The 21,117-nt window shown below is 41.7% G+C and overlaps 2 protein-coding genes across 3 annotated transcripts in view; one reads left to right on the forward strand and one right to left on the reverse strand.

Annotated features, from left to right (window-relative positions):
* Positions 1-6,139, reverse strand: part of CCDC171 (coiled-coil domain containing 171) — a 145,273-nt gene extending 139,134 nt beyond the window's left edge. Inside the window, 2 exon segments of the mRNA XM_041416474.1 lie at positions 2,879-3,051; positions 5,993-6,139. Coding sequence (XP_041272408.1) covers positions 2,879-2,925 — 47 coding nt within the window. The 5' untranslated portion in view covers positions 2,926-3,051; positions 5,993-6,139.
* Positions 6,140-8,858: 2,719 nt separating this feature from the next.
* The window catches only part of PSIP1 (PC4 and SFRS1 interacting protein 1), a 34,247-nt gene continuing 21,988 nt past the window's right edge, over positions 8,859-21,117 (forward strand). Inside the window, exons 1-5 of one of the 2 annotated variants that reach the window (XM_041416554.1) lie at positions 8,859-9,161; positions 9,656-9,842; positions 10,790-10,866; positions 14,360-14,498; positions 20,164-20,280. In XM_041416554.1, the coding sequence (XP_041272488.1) occupies positions 9,771-9,842; positions 10,790-10,866; positions 14,360-14,498; positions 20,164-20,280 (405 nt within the window). In that variant the 5' untranslated portion in view covers positions 8,859-9,161; positions 9,656-9,770. Of the gene's footprint in view, positions 9,188-9,655; positions 9,843-10,789; positions 10,867-14,359; positions 14,499-20,163; positions 20,281-21,117 lie in introns of both variants that reach the window. The other variant, XM_041416555.1, reaches the window with a different exon arrangement.

Consider the following 21,117-nt stretch of genomic DNA (forward strand, 5'->3'; position numbering starts at 1 on the left):
TATCACTTTACTCCTAGATCTATGCACAGGCACCATTAACATTTTTCACAACTAAAACCTTTACCTGATGATATATATCTTCTCCCATAAGCTGACTAACACAAATGTCATCAACAAGTGGAACAATGTTCTAGATTAAATGTAGCCTTTAATGATACTAATAACAACAAATGATGAAATTTCAGGTTTTTAGCTGCAGCCTATAAACATTTTATAATTTAATAAATTCTGTCAAATCTTCATTTAAAAACAAGATGGACTTCATCTGTGTGATCAGAATAATTGTATGTCATCAGTACTTGGTCCACAGGGTGCCATACTTAACACATTTTATATTTTTAATATATGTAGGAGATAAGGATCATTAAAATGCACATGTACTGCAAGAAAACCACTGGCACATTATTAGCTTTCAGTATTTACATACCCAGAGGAACTAACACATCTCAAAGGGCAAACAATCAGTAACCAGGTAAGTAAAACCCCATATAATTATTTTAAGCAACTCTTAGCTAATGCAATTAAGAAAATATGGTGGTAAATCAGGAAGGATGTAAGAAGAATCCGAACAGTGAGAGTGATACCTTTTCACTCATCCCAAAATCATGAGCCAGACACAGTCAGATGATAAAAAGGGGTTACCTTTCTAAGGATCCTTAGGTGCACAATTCACCAGGTTTAAAACAGGTGGAAGATGAACATGTAGCATAACACATATACAACTTTTATGTTTAGCAAATTAGCATGCCCAACAAAAATACCCAATTGAAGACGTAAGTGGTAAGGTAATTTCCTCCCAGTTCAACCTTCTTTGAATTCTCCCTCTTTAGGCAGGAACAAAACTTGGTTTATGAAAATGCGTCTCAGAGAGCTAGTCAGCCTTGGCGTCCCCAAAAATCTAACCTTGGACCCCCAGGTTGGAGCCACTGGGGAATTCATTTTCTCCTTCTGTCTAATACACTTATAACCAACCTCTACCCCCACAGCTATTGTAGAAAACCCTTCTGGAAGTCCACAACATTGTTCCCAAATGGAGACAAAAACTACCTCTGTCATATGTCTCCTATGCCCATGTGAGAATTCTTGCACATCAGATGGTCAGTATGCACACCTGCAATGATGGAGTGATTGCTGCCAAAAATTCAATAAAATAACAAACTCCTTAAAAGCAATGTAACATTAAGAAGCAAGCACTCTTTATTTGGCCAGATGCACAAGGTGGTAGCTCCTCCTACACTCTTGCATGCTGATTATAGGAAAGCTTCTGATTATACACTGCATTTTACATACATATTCATTGATTGTCCCAGAATAAAAATACACATGATAATAATTTATCCATTATCATTCAAGTATTTTCCCCCTCCTTTAAGCATGTATTCTTCTGTCCTGGGGGTCTCTCTGGTAGTCCATAGTGGTCAGGGAATGCTACAGCTGACATAGTCAAGCTGGCAGGGCACTGGGGCTGAACTCCCACTTCTTCTTACACAATGGGCATTGTTCACTTCCACATGCCAATGGTTGTAGGAGAACAACCACTGTGTTAGCTCACGAGGTGTAGACAATTTATCATCCAGTAACATGACTACATCCGTGGACAAAGGAAGGTCTACAGATGGCATTTATCTCGGCTTCTACGAAGCCTTTTGACACAGTCCTCCATAACATCCTTCTCTCTAAATTGGAGAAATGGATTTGATGAGTGGACCTGCTGCTGGCGGATATGAGAACAGTTGGACAGTAGCATCCAGAGGGTAGTGATTAATGGCTCAGAGTCCCAAAAGAACATCAATGACAAGTGGTGTTCCTCAGGATCCATATTGGGACCATTGTTATTCAGTGTCTTCATTAACGACACAGGAATTGACTGCTCTCTGAACAAGTCTGCAGATGACACCAAGCTGAGTGATGCAGCTGACACACTTGAAGGATGAGATGCCATCCAGGGGGACCTGGACAAGCTCAAGTGGGCCCATGGGAATCTCAGGTGGCTTACCAAGATTGAGTGCAAGGTGCTGCACCTGGGTGGGGAAAGCCCCAGCACCAACACAGGCTGGGGATGAACAGATCACAGCAGCTCTTGGGAGCAGGACTTGGGGGTGCTGGTGGGTGAGACGCTGGACATGACCCAGCCATGGGCACTCACAGCCCAGGAAGTCAAATGTGTCCTGGGCTGCATCCAAAGCAGCATGGGCAGCAGGGCCAGGGAGGGGATTCTGCCCCTCTGCTCTGCTCTGCTGTGATGCATCCAGCACAGGAAGGACATGGACCTCCTGAGGCATGTCCAGAGGAGGCCCAAGAAGTTGATGAGAGGGACAGAGCACCTTTCCTGAGGTGAACTGGTGAAAGGCTGAGGAAATTGGGTTTGTTTACCCTGGAGAAGAAAAGCTTCAGGGTGACCCAACTGTGGCCTTCCAGCAGTGGAAGGGAGTCTACAAGACTCTTACAACAGCATGTAGTGACAAAAAATAAAGAATGGCTTTAAACAGAAGGAGAGAAGGTTTAGATTAGATATTAGAAAAACCCTTTACTGTGAGTGTTGAGGCATTGGAACCGGTTGCCCAGAGAAGCTATGGACACTACATTCCTGGCAGCTGGCTCAAGGCCAAGGTGAATGGGGCTCTGTGCAATCTCATCTAGTGAAAGGTGTCCCTGTACAGAGCAGAGGGCTGGAATTCAAGGATCTTTGAGGATGGTTCCAATCTTGGCCATTCCATAATTCTAAGATCTAATAACTGTATTGGCATGGCATAGCTTGCATATATCACCGTAGCTGGTTCTTTTTCAGTCTGAATTACATAATTTCAGGGATCTAGCAAATAAACCACAAAAACCGGAACTATATTACTAGACTAAAAAATACAGAAATTAAGCTCACCTTTTAGCTTCTGTGACAGAGTAGTTGACTGAAGAGGATGAACTCATGACGGCCAATAGACAGCTTTTCAGGCTGCATAAACTATAAACTCTGGAGAATGAATCGTTGATTGTATATACCTTTACCTGACAAGCTTCCAAGATAATTCTTCCATATCATAAAAACATTACAATCTGTAACAGAGACAGGCTTTAATTTATTTGCCAACATAATGAAAGAATCATTTGTTAATACTCACAAGCAGCTAGAAAACAGTGTTACTATGTCATGTGAACAACTACCAATTATAATTTTAGTTTTAGACATCTGTGAGAATTGTACTTCTAATCCTTGACTGTAGACCAATATATACATATATAACCACATAGCAGAATATCCCCGATCAAGGTTTTCAGAATATCAGTAAGAAATTTTGTTCCTACACACTGATCCTCTACCTCACAAGAATATTATCATATATTATCATATTCAATAAGAAACTCCATTTCTCTTCAAAATAATTTTTTGAAGATAAATGCGTATACCATGATTCGACGTACTAGTTTGCTGTCTGACAACAGGCTTTAACACAGCAAGTCTTCCAAGTGTTTTACAAACCTGGAATTTTCTATTTGAACATATTTTTATTGTATTAGATAAATCAGCAATAAGAAGGAATTCTAAATTGAACTGTAACTCCACTCATCTTCAGAAAAAAATCATTAATTTAGTGTCTGTCACAATAAAAAAGAAATCAATATAGACAACATATTTAAAATGTACATCTTAAAAAATCCATTGTTTACGTCAAGTTGCACAAAAAACTCATTCAAGACCTCTTTTCATTAATTAAAGCAAGGTAGCATGAAATATAAACTGTATTCAACAGTCAATATTAATGAGCCAAAAAGGTTTGGTTTTGAACATGACAGCAGATGGACATCCATATTAAAGTCCAAACCAGGCAACTTGCCTGGATTCCATTTTTACCATCCCTGGTTTGCAGTCACATGTCCACAGAATCATAGAATAAGCTGAGTTGAAAGGCATCCATTAGAACTACCAAGTCCCAACTCCTGGCCCTGCACAGGACACCCCAAAAGTCACACCATGTGCCTGACAGCATTGTCCCAATGCTTCTTGAACTCTGTCACGCTGGCGCTGTGACCACTTCCCTGGGAGTCTGTTCCAGGGTCTAACCACCTTCACCTAAGGGTGAAGTACCTTCTCTGAATACCGAACCTAAACCCACCCTGACTCAGTTTCAGGCCATTCCCTCCGTCCTGTCACTGGTCACCAGAGATTAAGGAGCAGTGCCTGTCCCTTCCCTTCCCCTCGTGAGGAAGTTGTAACTGCGATGAGATCTCCCCTCAACATCCTGTAGGCTGAACAGAACAAGTGACCTCAGCCATCCCTCATAATGTTTTAACCAGCCTTGAAGGCTCTCCTTTCAATGCTCTCCAATACTTTATATTTTATATTGTGGTGTCCAATGGCAGCAGTTGGTGTAATACATTAATATAAACTGATTTTATTCATTCCAGTTGCTGCACTAGAAATATGGAGAAGAAAAAAATGCATTTCTGCTTCAATCTATAATTTTAACAGAAAACACAGCAAAAATAAACTTCCTTCTAACAACTCTAAGTTTTTGGTTTGAATTTTTTTCTTTGTTTGTTTTGTTTTTACAGAAAAGCAGTATATTCATATAGAATAGCTACATGTATCCTTTGTGATTTTTAACACATACCCATCAGAATTCACTTTGGTGGATCTGTTCGTAAGACTCAAAACACAGTAACTGCCATGCAACAGTCACTCACACTTGTAGAGAAAACAGCATAGCTTTCTTTCCATCTCAAAGAAGAAAATAGTTGAAAACCTCGTCTTCAAAGACTCGCCTGCAGTGTAATTTCTAGACACATGTTAAGTTCCATTAAATTATTGGTGACTTGCACACTGAAAACTTTAACTTTACAAGAGATAAGAAAATCTTCACAAAGCACTTGTAGTACTGTACTCAACGAAGATGAATCACTTCAATAAAAAAGAAAATGAAGTATCCTGGTATAGGAAACTAAACTTCTATCAACTGTGCCAAATTTTCACATTCAGACATAGCTCTGAACACTAACAAACTAGTTTTTTATACCACCCTTTCCTTAATATTTATTGCCAAAATATATATTTGGCTTTATACCAAAATCTGAACAGTAGAAAGCGAAAATAAAATAGTGCAACTAAATAGATGCAGCAGAAAAAAATCTGTCTCAAAACACAAGCAAAATCTCCTCTGACAGATCCATACCACCTTGAAGTTTTGGAACCTTCTGAAATTATTTTTAAGTCTTTTTATTACTTTGTGGGGGAGTGAAACAGGGAACATCTAATGACTGTTTTCTGGGAGTGCTAATGATATTGAATATATAACATTTCTCTGCTAAGACACACATCCATTGTTTACTAGCACACAAATGGATACACTCCAAAAGCATGCTATTTCAATCAGGGAAAACAAAAAAAATTCAAGTAGCATGGAGTGGCTCCTCAGAGCCCCACGATCAAACAAAATAGTTACGAAGTTTTTGCTTGACGAGGAAATACATTTCATGGACGTTACCACAAAACTTGTGTCATATTCGCCTCACGAACTTCTGAATATGCTTAACTAGCTTTATGAAGGCCATTGATTTAGGCTGGATGTGGGGAAGAAATTTTTTATTGTGAGGGTGTGGAGGCACTGGAACAGGTTGCTCAGAGAAGCCGTGGACGCTCATCCCTGGAAGTGTTCCAAGACCAGGATGGACGGGGCTCTGAGCAACCTGGTTTAGTGGGACATGTCCCCTTCCCACGGCAAAGGAATGGAACTGGAGAATCTCTAAGGTCCCCTCCAGCAAACTGAATAGAACCAACATGTACTTATCTGAAACACACAAAGCCAGGCGGAACTACCCTATCTGCGCTGCAACTCTAAAAGCTCACCAGTTTCAGCTGAACGAACCACTAGCTTTTCACTAACGCAGGCTGAAAAATTTTAAGTTAGCTAAAAACCAGAGTAGAAGCATCCCTTCGCACCGCTGGCCCCGGAGCGGCCCTGGCTGAGCGCACGCCGTAACGGCGGCTTTGGCGCTTTACCTGGCAGGAAGGGCTGAGGAAACAAGGTCAGAACAGAGCTCCAGCAGCAGCACCCCGAGGCCGCTCCGGGCAGCCGGGGCAAGCGCGAATGCGGCCGCCGGGAAGCGCCGGGAAACGCTGCGCCGTTTCCAGGTCCCGCCAGCAGGGACGCGGCCGGCGCGGCGCGTCCCGCCAACGGCAACTTCCGGCCGCAGCGGAACGTCACGCGCGGGCGGGCTGGCGGCGCGCGCAGCCCGGCGCGGCCTGTCCCGGACGCGTGCCGGGCGCTCTGGGCTCCGAAAATATAACGGGCGAGTAGGAAGTGAAAATGAGGGGCTGACGTGAGAGTCAGGTTGAGATGTGCATGGCCTCAGGTTCGGGGCAGCACATTCTTCTCCCGTATTATCACGAGAAACAAACAGGTAAATGGTTTTGAGAGATCCTGGGACAAAAATCACAGCAGGGTGGAGGAGAGAGACAAGGTTATCATTCCCTTCTGGTCGCCTCACTGCACAAAGGGAAAAGTTTGAAACATCTCAACTGAGAATTTCAAGACCCAGATGTAAACATATATGATGTCAAGCAACAGGAGCATAAGCGAGTGAGTGAAAAAAATCCACCCCACCACATCCTAGAAAAGTGGGCAATAGCAGTAACATGTCAGTAGTACACCCTTCAAGGTACAAATTGAAGTTTTAATAAAAAGAAAAAAAGCTCTGTAGTATTTTCACCCTCTGTTGATATAAAGACTCAAAACTTAATTTCTAGTCTCTAACTTGACTTCTGGTTTTTCTACTTCTCCATTATGTAATTATTCTAAATGTCTAGTGGCAAATGAAATAGGTTCTTTGCCCAGGTTCACAAAAATAGATTTCATTATGTTGCAGTTCTTTTAATAACAGCATGGTTGAGATTTTTTAATCAAAAATACAGAGTGAAGAGGATGTCCTCTCTGCTGTTGTCTGATGAGTAGTCAAAACTTAATATGAAAAATGGCCTCACCTAATAAAAAAAATTACATTATGTGAGAATATGAAAGGGAGCAGAGACTTAGCATCATATTTGAATGATGTGATAGGTTTTGGCAGTATAAAAACTTGGAAAATTCTGAACCAGCAGTAATATTAGCTTATCTGCCCAAAATGTCCCTCACACAGTTTTTTACATTGATTCACAAAAGTTATTTTAGACAAAATACTCTTGCTGCATGCATGTAGTTAAACAAACACCTTTCTTTCCTCCCATACTGAAAAATACATATCTTATGTAGAACCATATATAGAATTATTTCGGTTGGAAAAGACATCTAAGATTTTCAAGTCCTACCATTAGCCCAGCACTGCCACAGCCACCACTAAACCATGTCCCTAAGTGCTGCGTCTATATGTCTGGTAAATACTACCAGGAATGGGGACTTTTGCCCCAAGTGGTCATTCTTTTTTATGTAGGAATAAAGGTTTTTGTCTGTCTTAATATATTGACGATTTTCTATTTTTTATGAGAAAGTTGATGTCAGGGATATGAGCTTTGCCACCTCCAAGAAAATCAAACAGTTCTGACTTGTTGAAGCCATCAGAAAAATGCACTTTTTCCTTGCTTAACACAGTTGGTGTGAAATTTTACAGTTAAAGTTTATAAAACAACATTTTGCATTTTAGGAAGAGAGATCCTAGAACAAATCACAGCTTGCTCTGTGGTAGCTGCAGTGGGTGTTTTGGGCCTGACTTGAGTTTCAGTATCAAAACTGAAAGGGGTAAGGTAATTCTTCTGTCAAGGACTTACCTTTATGTTCAAGTAGCACAGAGGGGAGCTGGTAGAAAATTGACCTGTGAAACTTGCGCATCAGGCCACACACCAAAGATGAAAACTTAAGCACAAAATGGCTAGGTCTGCGCCTGTGAAACAGTGTAAGGAGTAATTTTTTGTGCCATACTATGACTTGTAGGTGGTGCTGTGTGGGGCCATCACGTAGGACTAAACCCAGAGAGAGTTGACAGGCAAGCTAATTTTTGATGCAGAACTAGAATTAGACACAACAGGACAAGCAGGCTGTAAGAAAGAAGGTCGTGGGTTTATATCTGGTTTTGAGATTTTCACTTTGAAGAAAGGTATTTGTGGAGAGGCTGGCCGTGGCTGATGTGCTCACTAAGGAGATAAATGAGAGGAGGGCATAGTGGCTTGAAACGCTAGGTGAGGAGGAAGCTTAATGTGGACTGGTAAGCAAACCAGGAGAGAATAGATATGGAGAGGACAAGGGGAGTAACATAGTCTGAATCCTAGCTAGAAAACAAAACCAATCAAAACAAACAAATAAACAAAAAAAAAATAAACCCCACCAAAACAAAACAAAAAAAATCTCCACCAAACCCAGGAGTTAATGGCGACTAAGTAGCAAGTAAGGACTCCGTTGCAGACTTAAGAAAATAAAACAACCGTGATTTGTTGTATGCTGGGGTAAGTCAAGACATCAAGCAAGCGGCTGCGGAGTACTCGGGTAACACGGGCAGCTTTGGGTCCGGCAGCAAGAAGGGATGAAAAGCCCGGCAAGGGAACGGCTCCTAACAGAGCTCGTGGGGCATGAGACACACAAAGAGCCCCGCGGGGACAGTCGCACTCGCCCGCTCTGGGAAGGAGACTGGCGCTCGTTAACCACGCCAGCCTGCCGGTGGCTGAGCAGGGCCCATTCCCTCGTGTGCGTGGCGATCCTCGGCTCGGCTCGCGCCGCCACCGCGGCCGAGGGCGGTCCCACAGCCGCGCCGCCGCGGCAGCTCCTCCCCCTCCCCCTCCCCCCCCTCCTCCTCCTCCTCCTCCTCCTCCTCCTCTTTTCTTCCTCCTCGTCCACCTCCGCTCCCTCCAGCTTCGTCGCGGCCGCTCCGCCCCCACCGGAGGAGGAACAAACCACTTTTCTGACTGTGGGGAGAAGGAGGGAAGCAGGCTTTTCCCATTCCTTTCTCCTTCCCTGCCTCAGGTCCGGCGGGCTCTTTCCTCTCGTGGCTGTCCGCATTCCTCCAGGCGTGGAGGCGGGAGCCGAGCCGTCTGTCTTACGGCGGGGCGCTCGCCGAGTCCTCGCCGTCGCTCCTGGGCTCCCCCGCCGCCCCAGTGCGGCGTGCCGGGTGGTACCGGCCCGCTGGCGGGAGGAGGCGGCGCTGCTGTGTTTCCCGCGGCGGGCGGCAGGCCGGACGCCAGCGCGGTTGGTAGCGGCGAGCTGCACCGCCGGTGGTGAAGCGGGGGGCGGGCTGGGGAGAGAGAGGAGAGAGAGAGCGAGAGCGCTCGTGTGAGAGGGAGAAAAGGGGTCAGGGGGAAGAGGGGGAGAGAGAGAGAAAAAGGGAGGGATGGAGGAGAGGAGGGCGGGCGGAGTATCTTTTCCGCGCGCCCCCTCCCTCCCCCCTCCTGCCCCCCTGTAGCGCTCTCGCGCCGTCGTGCCCGCGTGCGTGACGGGGCGAGCGGCCGGTCGGGGACGGGGGAGGTCGGGACAAGGTGGCGGGTGTCCGTCCTGGCCGGGGCGGCCTGGCCCTGCCCGCGGGCGGGCGCTGACGTTGCGGAGTGCCCAGGGGGTCTCTTTGCAGGGGTGAAGGGCGGGCACGGCGCAGCGCTCCCCGGCCGGGGCCCGCCCGCCCTCACTGACGTGCTTTCTTGTGTTGCCTTTCTCTGCTCTCTCTCGCCCCGGTGTGTTTATCCCGGCAGCGAGTGGCACCTTGCGTGGCTGGCAGTGTCTCGGTGGTTGCTGGAGTCACAGAGCCTTTCCTTCTCTGAGCCCGGCTCTCTTGGCGGCAACAGGGCGTCACGTCGGTGAGAAAACATGAGTCGAGATTTCAAACCCGGAGACTTGATCTTCGCCAAGATGAAAGGTTACCCCCATTGGCCGGCCAGGGTAAGGCTCCCCCTGCCTCGTTCTCTGCGGGGTGCGCTCACGCACCTGTGCTCAGCAGCACAATGAGCTTCGCCTCCTGTGAGGGGAGGACACGGCTGGGCTCCCAGGGGTAGAAGCGGCTTTGCAGTCACATTGTAGATCCGTACCGTAAAATGTAGCCCTCTCAAGTAGTCATTAGTTGTCCTAGTTTGTGTAACGCGGCTTTGTAGAATGAAGACTGCTGTATGGTAGCCTGACGATGGAGCATGTGCAGGCCCCTGGAGCTGTTCAATAATGGTGTCCCCAAATAACTGCTCTTGGCAAAAGAAAAACACGAATTTACAGCAAGATTTCTCCTAAGTGGGCTATGTCTACTGTGCCTTTTTCTGTTAAATAGGCTAAGTGTATGTGGTACCTTGTCCAGTCCTTTTTTGTGTTCTCCATGCTCCAGTGGTAAAGGCATGCCAAGTTCTGGGACTGCTGTAGGTCATTTGTTGGATGTGGGAATGGAGGTAAAAAGGTATTTATGCTGACTAAGGAATTGGAGTTCTTTTAAAGTTTATTACCCTTTTGGTACTACTTCACATTTGGACTGATAACCACGAGTTATCAGGTCAGCATAAGGGTAGGAAGTCTTCCTCTTGCTTTTCCTTAAGGATGGGCAGTATGTGGATGAAATTGAATTGTGCCTTTTACCTGTAACATATTGTGATCTCTTCTTTTAAGAGAAATGGTCATGTGAAAAGTATCTCTATAAAATGAAAGTAATGTAATTTTCTATTGTTGCTAATACTGGTTTTGATTTGGCTATATTTTTTTTACATGCTGTTAAAGAAATCTAAGTTCATGCTTTACTTTTCTGTAGCTTTTGTTTATTCCCATTTTAATGCTTAATTTTTACATATTTCCCCCTAAACTGTTCTTGACTGTTACTTGATTTGAATTATAATAGGCTGTGTTTTTCCTAGGTGGATGAAGTTCCTGATGGAGCAGTAAAACCGCCTATGAATAAAATGCCTATTTTCTTTTTTGGCACCCATGAGACGTAAGTCCTTTATATTTCAGGGTTGTATTTTTTCCATTTTAAAATGCTGTGACAAAAATTTACCTTCTCTGAATGTAGTGTATTTCAATCTATTGTATTTATTAGCATGTCTTCCTAAATGTATCTGTTTTGTCAAGACATGATTCTGTAACATTTACTTAAGCTCTTCAAGTGAATGGTAGACCATAACATGTATGCTTTGCTCATCAGAAGGAAAAAAATTGTACCCACAGTGATGTGGCTGATTGGTTTTTATTTTTATCTGTAATGAGTTTAATTACAGTCCTGTATATCATCAAAATTCTCAAACTATTTTCTCAAAGAAAGTGAAATAGGCAAAATTTGAGAGATGGACAGATTATCACGTACTGGAGTTGTTTTTTTTTTTTCTGATGAGGTTTTGGGTTGTGGCTGGTCTTATGTTTATGAGATCTGGAGAGAGATGAGGAAGTACAGTTAGCTTCATACCTATCTGTCAACCTACAAAATACTTACCTTTAGGTACTTTGAGCAGTGTTTTGCAGTAATACAGTATTTGCTTTGCGAGACTGTATGTCTTCTACTGCTGAATTTAATAGAAAATATTCTGAGGTTTATGTAGTTATCTGTTTTTGAAAATTACAGTGTTGCTTTTTAGCATGACTGGTTGGGTTTCTGTAGATTTAAGGCACCATCAGATTCAGTGCTCCATTTTTTGAGTTGCTAAAAAACACCCAAGCAATTTAAACCTGTATTGGTGTGCTTTTAATTCTTCTGTTTTCTTTTAAAAATGGCAGATTGAAGTTGTGTGCAAAAGTTGTCCATTTCTCTCTTTCTGTGGAAGGATCTTGCTTTTTTTCATCTTATTAAATGGATTTAAATTGCTTTAATCTGGTACTTTGTATCCATCTTTAGCAAGTAAGTATCTTGCAAAGATGATACACTGTCCTGTTGATTTAGAAAGTAAGCATCCCCTGCTGTTGGCATTACTTACTATTACTTTTCTTAAACAGTGATATTTCTGTGATGAAAAAGATACCTATATGCTTGGATCATGTATTTTTTTTTAGCTAATCTCATCTTTCAATAAATCTTTCAATGATAAAATTTTTTAGCTTGATTGGAGTTTTTCTCTGTGTGTAATTTTGTGAGTAAAGAAGAGTTCCTGGAATTCAATTCAAGGTTGCAAGGTTTGTCTTGTGCGTTGTCTTAATTATCATTTAAAATGTGTTAGGTTATCTTTTTTTTTCTTAAATTTTTTACACAACCAAATTTTTTCTTTGGCAACTGCAACTTTGGTTCTGTTGTTGGCGAAGTGTGTGTCATTCTGGATTGCAGTGGGGCTTTGTGCAGTTGTAAATGAGTTTGGGAGTGCAGGTTGAATGTAAGGAAGATGGAATTAACTCCTCATTTAAAGGTTTAAAAACACCTGTGCAAGTTTTGAGAAGTTTTATGTCCAACTTCAGATTTAGCTTAGGGCTCTTAAGAGGTGTTTGGTTTTAAAAGGTTTGGTAATTGGGGGCTTTCTTCCTTTGTGTGAGTAATTTGAAATGTTTGTTCCCCACTCTGGTGTAGTTACTAAATAAAGTTTTGCTGCAATCTGGTTTTTTTAGGTTCTAGGTTCCAGGTTACTACATTTCAGAAATCCATAGAATACGAGAGAAACGTTTTGCTTCTGTTTCACACACATTGTAATGTATGGTGTTCCATGACCCAGCTGTCTCCTGGTGTTTGTTAAGCATGTTGCTTATCTTAAGATCTGTAGAGTAATAATAGGTGAAACTTTGAAAGTTCTTGGTCTCACTCCTTACGGCACATACCTGTGAATTTAAATAGGAAGGAACTGATTAGGTGACAAAGGAAACTGATGTTCCATGGCATGTAATTTTGTTTAGGTTTTTAGCTATAGTGACTTCAGTGATCCATCAGGAATTATGTAGAGTTAACAATTTTTTGTACTTTTTTCATGGAAATTAAAGTAAATTTGGTAAACTTGTTCTGTGCTGTGCTCCTCACAGTTAAGACTTACACATTGTGCAAAGTTAGATCTCTGTCTTCAGCATTTTAGTAGGCTGTGTATGTATAGTCTATCATACTGCAAGTAGTGGCAGCTCTGAAAACTCACATAATCAGCTTATCATGCTAAAAAGTCCTGTATAAAGGATGACAGGATTTCAGGCTGTGTGGATGGTTACAGCGGGAAAAAGGAACCATGGAGGAAAAGGAAAGCAAGACTGGTTTGGAATTAATTCTTACTTGACTTGTAGAAATAATATTAATTAAGTTTATGAAATTACTGTGATTAAGTCTTAACCTGTGCTTTGCATTTTTTTTTGTTTTAAGTTTTGTAAAAAAACCCAACTGAATGTGTTTCTATCTAGGGAGAGTAATAAAATTAATACTATTTTAATAAACACTTTATGTGGATATGCTGTGACAGTAGATCATATCAGTACAAATTTTGTTTGGTCACAGACAAACATGTCACACTGAACTCTAGTTTCTGGACTTATTGTGTTAGGGTAATCTCTTTTCATTCAATTTTTGTTGTTCCTTTTTCTTAATTGGTACATGAGGACTAAACTGCAGCAGCCTAATTAACTTCATAATCTTTTCACAGTAGCTGTTCTCAGGTGTTTTTCAATGCCTGACAATGTGGACAAAGGCGTAGAGACTGGAAAAATGCTTACTTTTAGAGAATAGGGAAGAAGAGAGTCAAGTTTTTTCCTATTTTTGTCTCACCCAGTTGCTCTGTCTGCCTCCCCATCTTTTTGGACTGGGTAAATAAGCTTGGCAGGTGCATGTTTTCCACACTGGCTGAATCCTCTCTAACTATCTCTTGCCAAGAGGTGGGCGATTTGCAGTCTAAGCTGACAATGGCTTACTTAATACTTTGTGCACATAGATGAGTGTTTACAGCTGGAGTAGAAAATCCTTACGCTTTCAATGACATTCTATATTTCTTCTTTTTTTTTCTTCTCCTTTTATTGGGATGTAATCTGAAGTAGCTGCTTTTTTTTTTTTAAGGACAATGAAGGAATTAGTGGCATGGAGCTTAGAAGTATCTGTTTAAATTTACCATGAGCTGGTGCTTCAGGAAGCTTTCAAATAGTTGGATGTAATATAAGTGCAATAACACAATGTCTAGGCATGGATTGAAACTGACAATGTACTACCAAAGAGTACATTTTTCTGTTAGCAGTAGGTAGATGGGTACAGTGAAATCCTAAGTTCAAAAGACCATGAAGGTAGCGCAGAAATGAAATAGTCTTTGATGCTCTTCAGCATAAACCATAATATTGGTTCTCAGTATTCCGTTCCCTCAGTAAGGAAGGAAGTCTCTCTTTGTGGTGGTAGTAATAGAGACCTTGGGGTGTTGTGCCCAAAGTTTAGAAAACTAAGGACTCTAGTAGAATAGTTGTTAAAGTACTAATGACTTTAATAACACTTGGTTCTTACTTCTTTGAAAAGACTAACCAGTTAAAATGTAAATTTTGTTTTTTCTTTCTTTAAGGGCATTTTTGGGGCCAAAGGACATATTCCCTTATTCAGAAAATAAAGATAAATATGGCAAACCAAACAAAAGAAAGGGTTTTAATGAAGGGTTGTGGGAAATTGACAATAATCCCAAAGTGAAATTCTCTCATCAGCAGGTAAGTTATACAGACTATACAAATCTTTGTTGCTTTGAGTGGGGGAGGAGACAGAGTAATGACTTATTGGTGCTGTTTAGCTGCAGGCTAGACAAAATTTAATATATTCTAAATACTTTTTGGTTTTGGTATGTATTATTGATAACATAAGAAGAGATGGGGGTTGTTTAACTGGAGATATATACATACAACTATATATATATATTCCTGAAATACCTTTGAAATTGTGTGACTGCTTGAAAAGTGGTGGGTGTTTTGGAGTCTCAGTCACTCTGCCCTGTGTGTTCTAAAACCAAATACTTATGTCCACAAGCATCCTTGTAAGATTGCAGTACTTGTGCTCCTAGTGTGCAGTATTTTCATTCCAGCAGTTGGAAGCAATGTGATGTTTGCCTTTTAGCACTTGTCACATGACTTAATTCAGTTTCTGTCCATCAGTAGTTCTTTGTTTCTTGCCCATTTGTAAGACTTCCAAACTTAAACCAGGGCTATGCAGTGCTACCCATAAAGGGACCCAAATTTAATATGAAGACAAATTCTCATGCTCATTTTGTCTTTGCTTGCTCTGGACATTCTGTAAGCTTTTAGTTTTTTTGCTATGTACACTGAATATATAGTGACCTTAGCTCCATTGGGTCTTCTAGGCAATGCTGCAATAATAATAAAAAGAATTGCCATCTTCTGTTTTTATTTGCTGTTTTTGCACAACATGCCAGGTTGCCATTTCAGCACCAATTAATTCCAGCTTCATAAGATACCCATGTTACTGTGTTTCTAGTTTGAGGGAGAACATGGATAAAGATTTAAGGAGTTTCTGAAGTATTGTCAGAATGTCATGTATTCCAGCTGTTCACTTTCTTCTTTGGGATATGGAGAGTTGGAATCCCACATCACAGTGGGGAGGACTGTAGTAATAAGAGACATATTCTTTCTGCTACTGTAAGATACAAATTGATAAACCTTTTCACTGTCCTTATTGTGGCACTTGGAAAGAGATGTTCTGTGGATACCTGAGGCTGTTGTGAGCTCTACCAGTTATTCTAACTACATTAATCTGAGTATAAATAATCAACAGTAAAATTTTTGTCTAATATTTTGTTTCACTGCAGAAATCAGTCACTTCGGTTAAGCAGTGCTTTCAGTACCATCTGAGACATTCGTAGATGCATCTCTAATTGAGAAAAGACACAAAACATGTTGCTAAGAGAAAGGTGCAGACTGTTTTCTTAGTGTAACAGCTTTTCTGCAAGATAGTCCTTTTATGTTTTGAGTTCCATTCAGGTTCTTCAACTTCAATGGCAGCACTTTTCACGCTGTCTTGGTCAGGTTCTGTCTAGAGCCATGGAGTTATTCTTTGCAGTTTTTTCCCTATTTCTTTACTGAAAAGAAAGAAAAAGGCTTTTTCCCACAGGTCATATTTAAATCCTGAGGAGAGGCTCAGACAGCTGGGACTGCTCAGCCCTGGTGAACTTAGGTGGAATCTCCTCAATTTATACAAATATGTGAAGGAAGGGTACCAAGAGTCAGACCCTTTTTAGGGATTTCCAATGACAGGACCAGAGGCAAAGAGCACAAACTGAAACACAGGAAGTTCCCTCTGAAAATAGGGGAGCTTTTTTTCCTGTGGGGGTCACGAAGCACTACTACAGGTTGCTCAGTGAGGTTGTGGAGTCTCTGTTGTGGGAGATACCTAGAAGTCATGTGGACATGGTCCTGATCAGCCAGCTGTAGGTTTCCCTGCTTGACCAGGAAGGTTAGATCAGTTTGAATTACAGAAAGAATAAAGTTAAGCAATAGATTCATGCAAATTTGCTTCTGAATTTGTTGTTCAACTGTAAAAAGGATTCCTTTTGATAGTCTTGTCCTTCTGCTCTGTTCTAGGCATTATTAAAAGCAAGTTTTACTTGAAGCAAATCAAGCCCTTAAGCCAGCTTTTGTTTTTACTTGTGGGTGGACCCTGTTGGTGCTTATAGAGTATATCTGCAAAAGGCTTTATTTAACAGCTAAGGGTTTTTTGAGGAGTAGGACTTATGGTTAGTTTTTAGTCAAGGAAGAATGGATGTTTAAGTATGTAATGTCCCGATTTCCCTTGGATTCCAGTTACTTTTCTTCTTAGTTGCTGGTGCAGTGCTATGTTTTGCATTTTGTATGAGAATCTTGTTGATAACCATGTTTTAATTTTTACTAAGTAGTGTTTTCCTTGGTTAAGAGTAAACACTATTTAGCAACAACTAAAAAATCTGAGTTTTGAATGTAATTCTCATACTAAATCCAAAACACAGCACTGTACCAGCTATGAAGAAAATAATTACCTCTATCTCATCTGAACCTGGGACTACTGGGGAGTTTATGGGGAAGCTGGAATTTGTATTAAGGGTAGCAGAGTGCCTGAAATCAGCTTCTGAGGTTCTACCATCTTTGCCAAAAAAGGGTATGGTATAGGCAACAAAACATTCAATTTGGTGCAATTTAGTCAGTTGGCATACACTTTTTGTTACTTGCTCTGGTAACAAAGACCAAAAAAAAAAAAAAGAGTGGGAGAAACATGCTTCCCTCCAGCCACCTCTGCTCTAGCTTTGTTGGTCCCCAGTGTCCTCTCTGGACATTTCAGTGTATCCCTTGGGTAAGACAGTGGTGGTATAGGAAACAGTCATGTGTGAATTGGTTACTTTGTTTATGCTGTTCCTTGTTTCTTACTCAGCAGGTGCTCCTCCGTGGCCTGCAGCCCTATCCCAACTTGTACCTTCTGTCTCCTCTCTATCAGTTCTTGGTGTTAAGGGAGCTTCCATGTCTTACCATCCAGGAGCCACTATGACAGTCACACCACCACCTGAGCTGGGGCTGACATCCTTTGCAGCAGACAGCTCCAGTGAGCCCATTAGATGCCCTGCTGGCTCCCTGCACACACCACACTCACACAGGCAGACATGGTTTCCTTTGTGGCTGGGCCCCGAGTTTCATTTAGCAGTCTCAGACAGTTGGGTCTGTAAAATAATTTAATCATTAAGCAACCACACAATTACAGCTTCAGCTGGGTGCTTCCTGGGAGGGACCCTGGACAAAGGAAGCCCTGGACATTTATACCCTCACAGGCTAAGCTTGGAAACTGTTGGGTCTTCCAACAGTTGAGCCCTTGGTTCCTGATGTCTCGGAGTTTCCACTCACTTTGCTGGCTACTGTGCCCTTTGTAAGCAAAGTTCAAGATCTCTTGCCTCCAGCTCCTGCCATTCACAGCTCAGTCCGCAATGGCATGAACTACTTTCACTAAATGTACTCAGCATGAGGCAACTCCTCTGGGCTGGAGCTTGGCTTGGGCAGTGGCTTATGTGTCTCTTCTTTCAGTGTCTCTCCTTGACTCTTGGCATCTCTTTTGCCTCAGAACCCCATATGCACTGTGCAGACATCTTTTTCTGTGCATGACCGTCCTTCTATCCCCTCTCCCCTTTCTCCATTGCTGTTTGGGTGAAGGCACCATCTGTTCCCACGAGAGGTGGGATGTTGAAGTGGGTCAGTTCATCCTTTGCCAGCCAATTGTGATCAGCTCAAGGCAGTAATGGACTTGGTCCCACCTCTGTCACTGGCACCTGCCAACAAGCATGAAGGATGAGCGTAGTCAGTGAGGTATCTTGAAATGGAAGGCAAGTAGTTGCTTGTAAAAACTGACAGTAAATTAAACGTAGGTGCTGATGAGTAAATACACCATTTCCCCAACAATATCTTTAAGTGGAATAATGTATTATGTCCTGCTAATATGTTGCACTATTCAGCACATAGGTGAATGGACACATTTCTTTAGCTGTATTCTTGGCTGTGACTGTATCTTAGGATATTCCTTGATCTCTATCTTTTTATCTGCATACAACTTTTTGATTTTAAAGATGCTTAGAGCTAAGTTTCACAGTTAAAAAACACGGTTAGCAGAGAAGACAGTTCAGGAGTCAGAGCTTAAAAATTTAGGATGAGTAGGAAATTTTGTGTTTGGGCATGCAGGAGGTATGGTCAGAGGGAAGTGGGTGATCACATGAAGCTTTAGGCAAAGTTGAGCTTTTAATCTGAATACAAGATCATATTAAAGGGGCAGACTTGTCAGCTCTTAGTATAGAGGCATTCACTTGGAATTTTTTTCCTCTTTTTTTGTCTTTTTGCTGTGTATATGTCCCAGTATGGTTGGGAGCTCTAAGCCACCCAGCATCCCAACATGGAAGTGGGGAAATACAAATACACTGGGAGCGAGATTAAGTGACAAAAGAGATCAAATGATGGTGATCAAAACAGTAACTCAGTTTTATTCGCTGTCAAAGAAGTGAGCAAGGAAGAAAATAGATAAGTAGGGAAAAGCGAAGAATTACAAAAACTGAGAAAGGTAGTCACCACTAGGAATCTGTGGCATCCTGAGAAGATCCTTCTTCCCTCTGTTGGTGGGTAGAGCCCTGTTGGGACCTGCTGCCCACTCATTTCTGTCTTGGCTGAGCGCTGCTTTGTGGCACTGGCTCAGCAGTTTCACTGCAGTGGGGGGGGGGCCAGCCATGACAATGGCACATTGTCGTGGGGTGACTTTATGATGCTGAATTGTATCCCCATTCATCTGTTTAGCCCAGAAATAAGTTTTGCACCTTTAAGACTGGTTCTGAGAGCGAAGGAGAGGGAATTTTGCCTTAAACAAAACACATGTGCAGAGGACGCATGTGCATCGAGGTTCATCACGTTCCTGGGGTACACCTCGTCCCTGGCAGTGGCACTGTCATTGTCATGGATGGTCATGGCCCGTTGCCGCACCACATCTTCAGCTGCAGGGTGTTCTGCCACCTGGCTGTCGTGGTTTGCACTGTCGGCACCTTAGGCTCGAGAAGCTGCAATCTGCTTCTACTTTGTAAATTCCACTATTCAAACTGATGGACCCAAGCAGTGGCAAAATGGGTTGCTTGCTGGCAGTTCTCCACTGCATTTTTTATTTTAATAAGGCCTTGTGACGACTGTATTTTCTGTTTCTTGCTAGAATTGGAATGTTCTAAGAGCAGTATTGATACTTAGCAGATGTTGCTTGTAACTGCTGTTAAGGGAGTTGGAGGGCAGAAAGGAGACTGTACGTTGGGCTTAAACCCAAAACCGCTTCCCCAGTGCGGGGCAAAAAAGTCATGGGAGCTCTGCCAGCTTTATTTGAAGTAGTTAGAATGTAAGAAGGAGAAAGCCATACACAATGTAATGGAAGAAAAAAGTGTAATTTAGGCATTATCTCCTCTGTAACTATGGTTTTAAGTGTTAATTCATTAATTATCTTACTGTAATCCTTTTTCTGCTTACATTTTCAGGAACGAGTAGTTCAGTCACTAAGGATTTGTGGCATATTGAAAAATCTTAATAGTAGCATCAAAAGTTATATTTGACCAAAACCATTTTTTAAAACTTTTTATCTCTAAGATATGTTATATTATGCATAAGAAAATACTTACACTGCAGTATAGTAATGTGAAAATGAGTTGTTACAGCATTGGTGTTTGAAAGTATAATAAATGAGTTGCGGATTAAATTGAAAACAGTGCAAATCAATGAAATATTATGTGTTTAATATTCTTGTCCATTTTGTAAGGGGTTCCTTGACGTGATGCTTTCTTAAGTAATGTATGTGGGAGAACATCTCATTTTTGATGTTTTTTTTTAATTGAAGCCCCATCCAGCTATTAACACTCCTATCAATGAAAGTGTTGAAGAAAGCAGTCAGGAGGCTGCTGAGGGCAGTGAAGAAAAAGCAGGAGCCAAAAGAAAAAAGTGTTCTGTCCCAAAAGTAAGTGACTGAATTTCTGCTTTGTTCTGCCTGGAATAGTTCCAAGTCAAAACTATATTGCCAAGTCTTTACTTAAATAATTTAAAAAAACAGCTGTTCAATGTTGTAACTTGCCTGTGTTTGCTTCTCTTCAGATATACTTACAGTAATACTTTTGTCCTTCTGTTTTCCTTTTACAGTGCTCTATATGTTTTTTGAAAATTAATTTCTTTCCCAGCCTGTATTTCTACATCATAATACAAACTAAATTCATATGGTATTTCCTAGGCAGGAGAAGTTGGAAATTATAATTATGATCTGTTGAGAGCTTTGTAACAAGCTGGCTCCTGGATAAGGGCCACAGCCAGATTAATCTGCCCGAGATACAAACAGGGGAAATGTAGAGGATTTTGTAGATAGTTAGCTAGCTAACAAAGATCATGCTGGAAGCAAGAAGGAGACGAGGATAAAAGCGGCAAGGTCACTGTGCCCTTGCCGAAACTTGAGGTTGTGGGAGAAGCTCGTTAGTTAGCAAGAATGAAGGAACGATAGCAGAAACCATAACAAAGTGAACACAAGAATGTAAACGTAGACGTAGTTGACTGATAAATGACTAACCAATGATGAGCTCAACTTTTGCAATATGCATTAGCCTTATTAACACTGCTATAAATGTGTGTGCCTATTCAATAAACTTCTGAGACTTGTTGTTCATCATCTGGTGTGCAAGTCTTCCTTCTCCATCAATGATCAAGAATTAGGTTAACTTTTCCCCTTCTGTTTTTGAAGACTTTCATATTATATACGGGTATGACTCACTTTCAGTTGTGATCATTTGTATTGAAAAGTAGAACAGAG

This window comes from Onychostruthus taczanowskii, unplaced genomic scaffold, assembly GCF_017590055.1.
Source record: "Onychostruthus taczanowskii isolate IOZ18803 unplaced genomic scaffold, ASM1759005v1 scaffold52, whole genome shotgun sequence".
NCBI lineage: Eukaryota > Metazoa > Chordata > Aves > Passeriformes > Passeridae > Onychostruthus > Onychostruthus taczanowskii.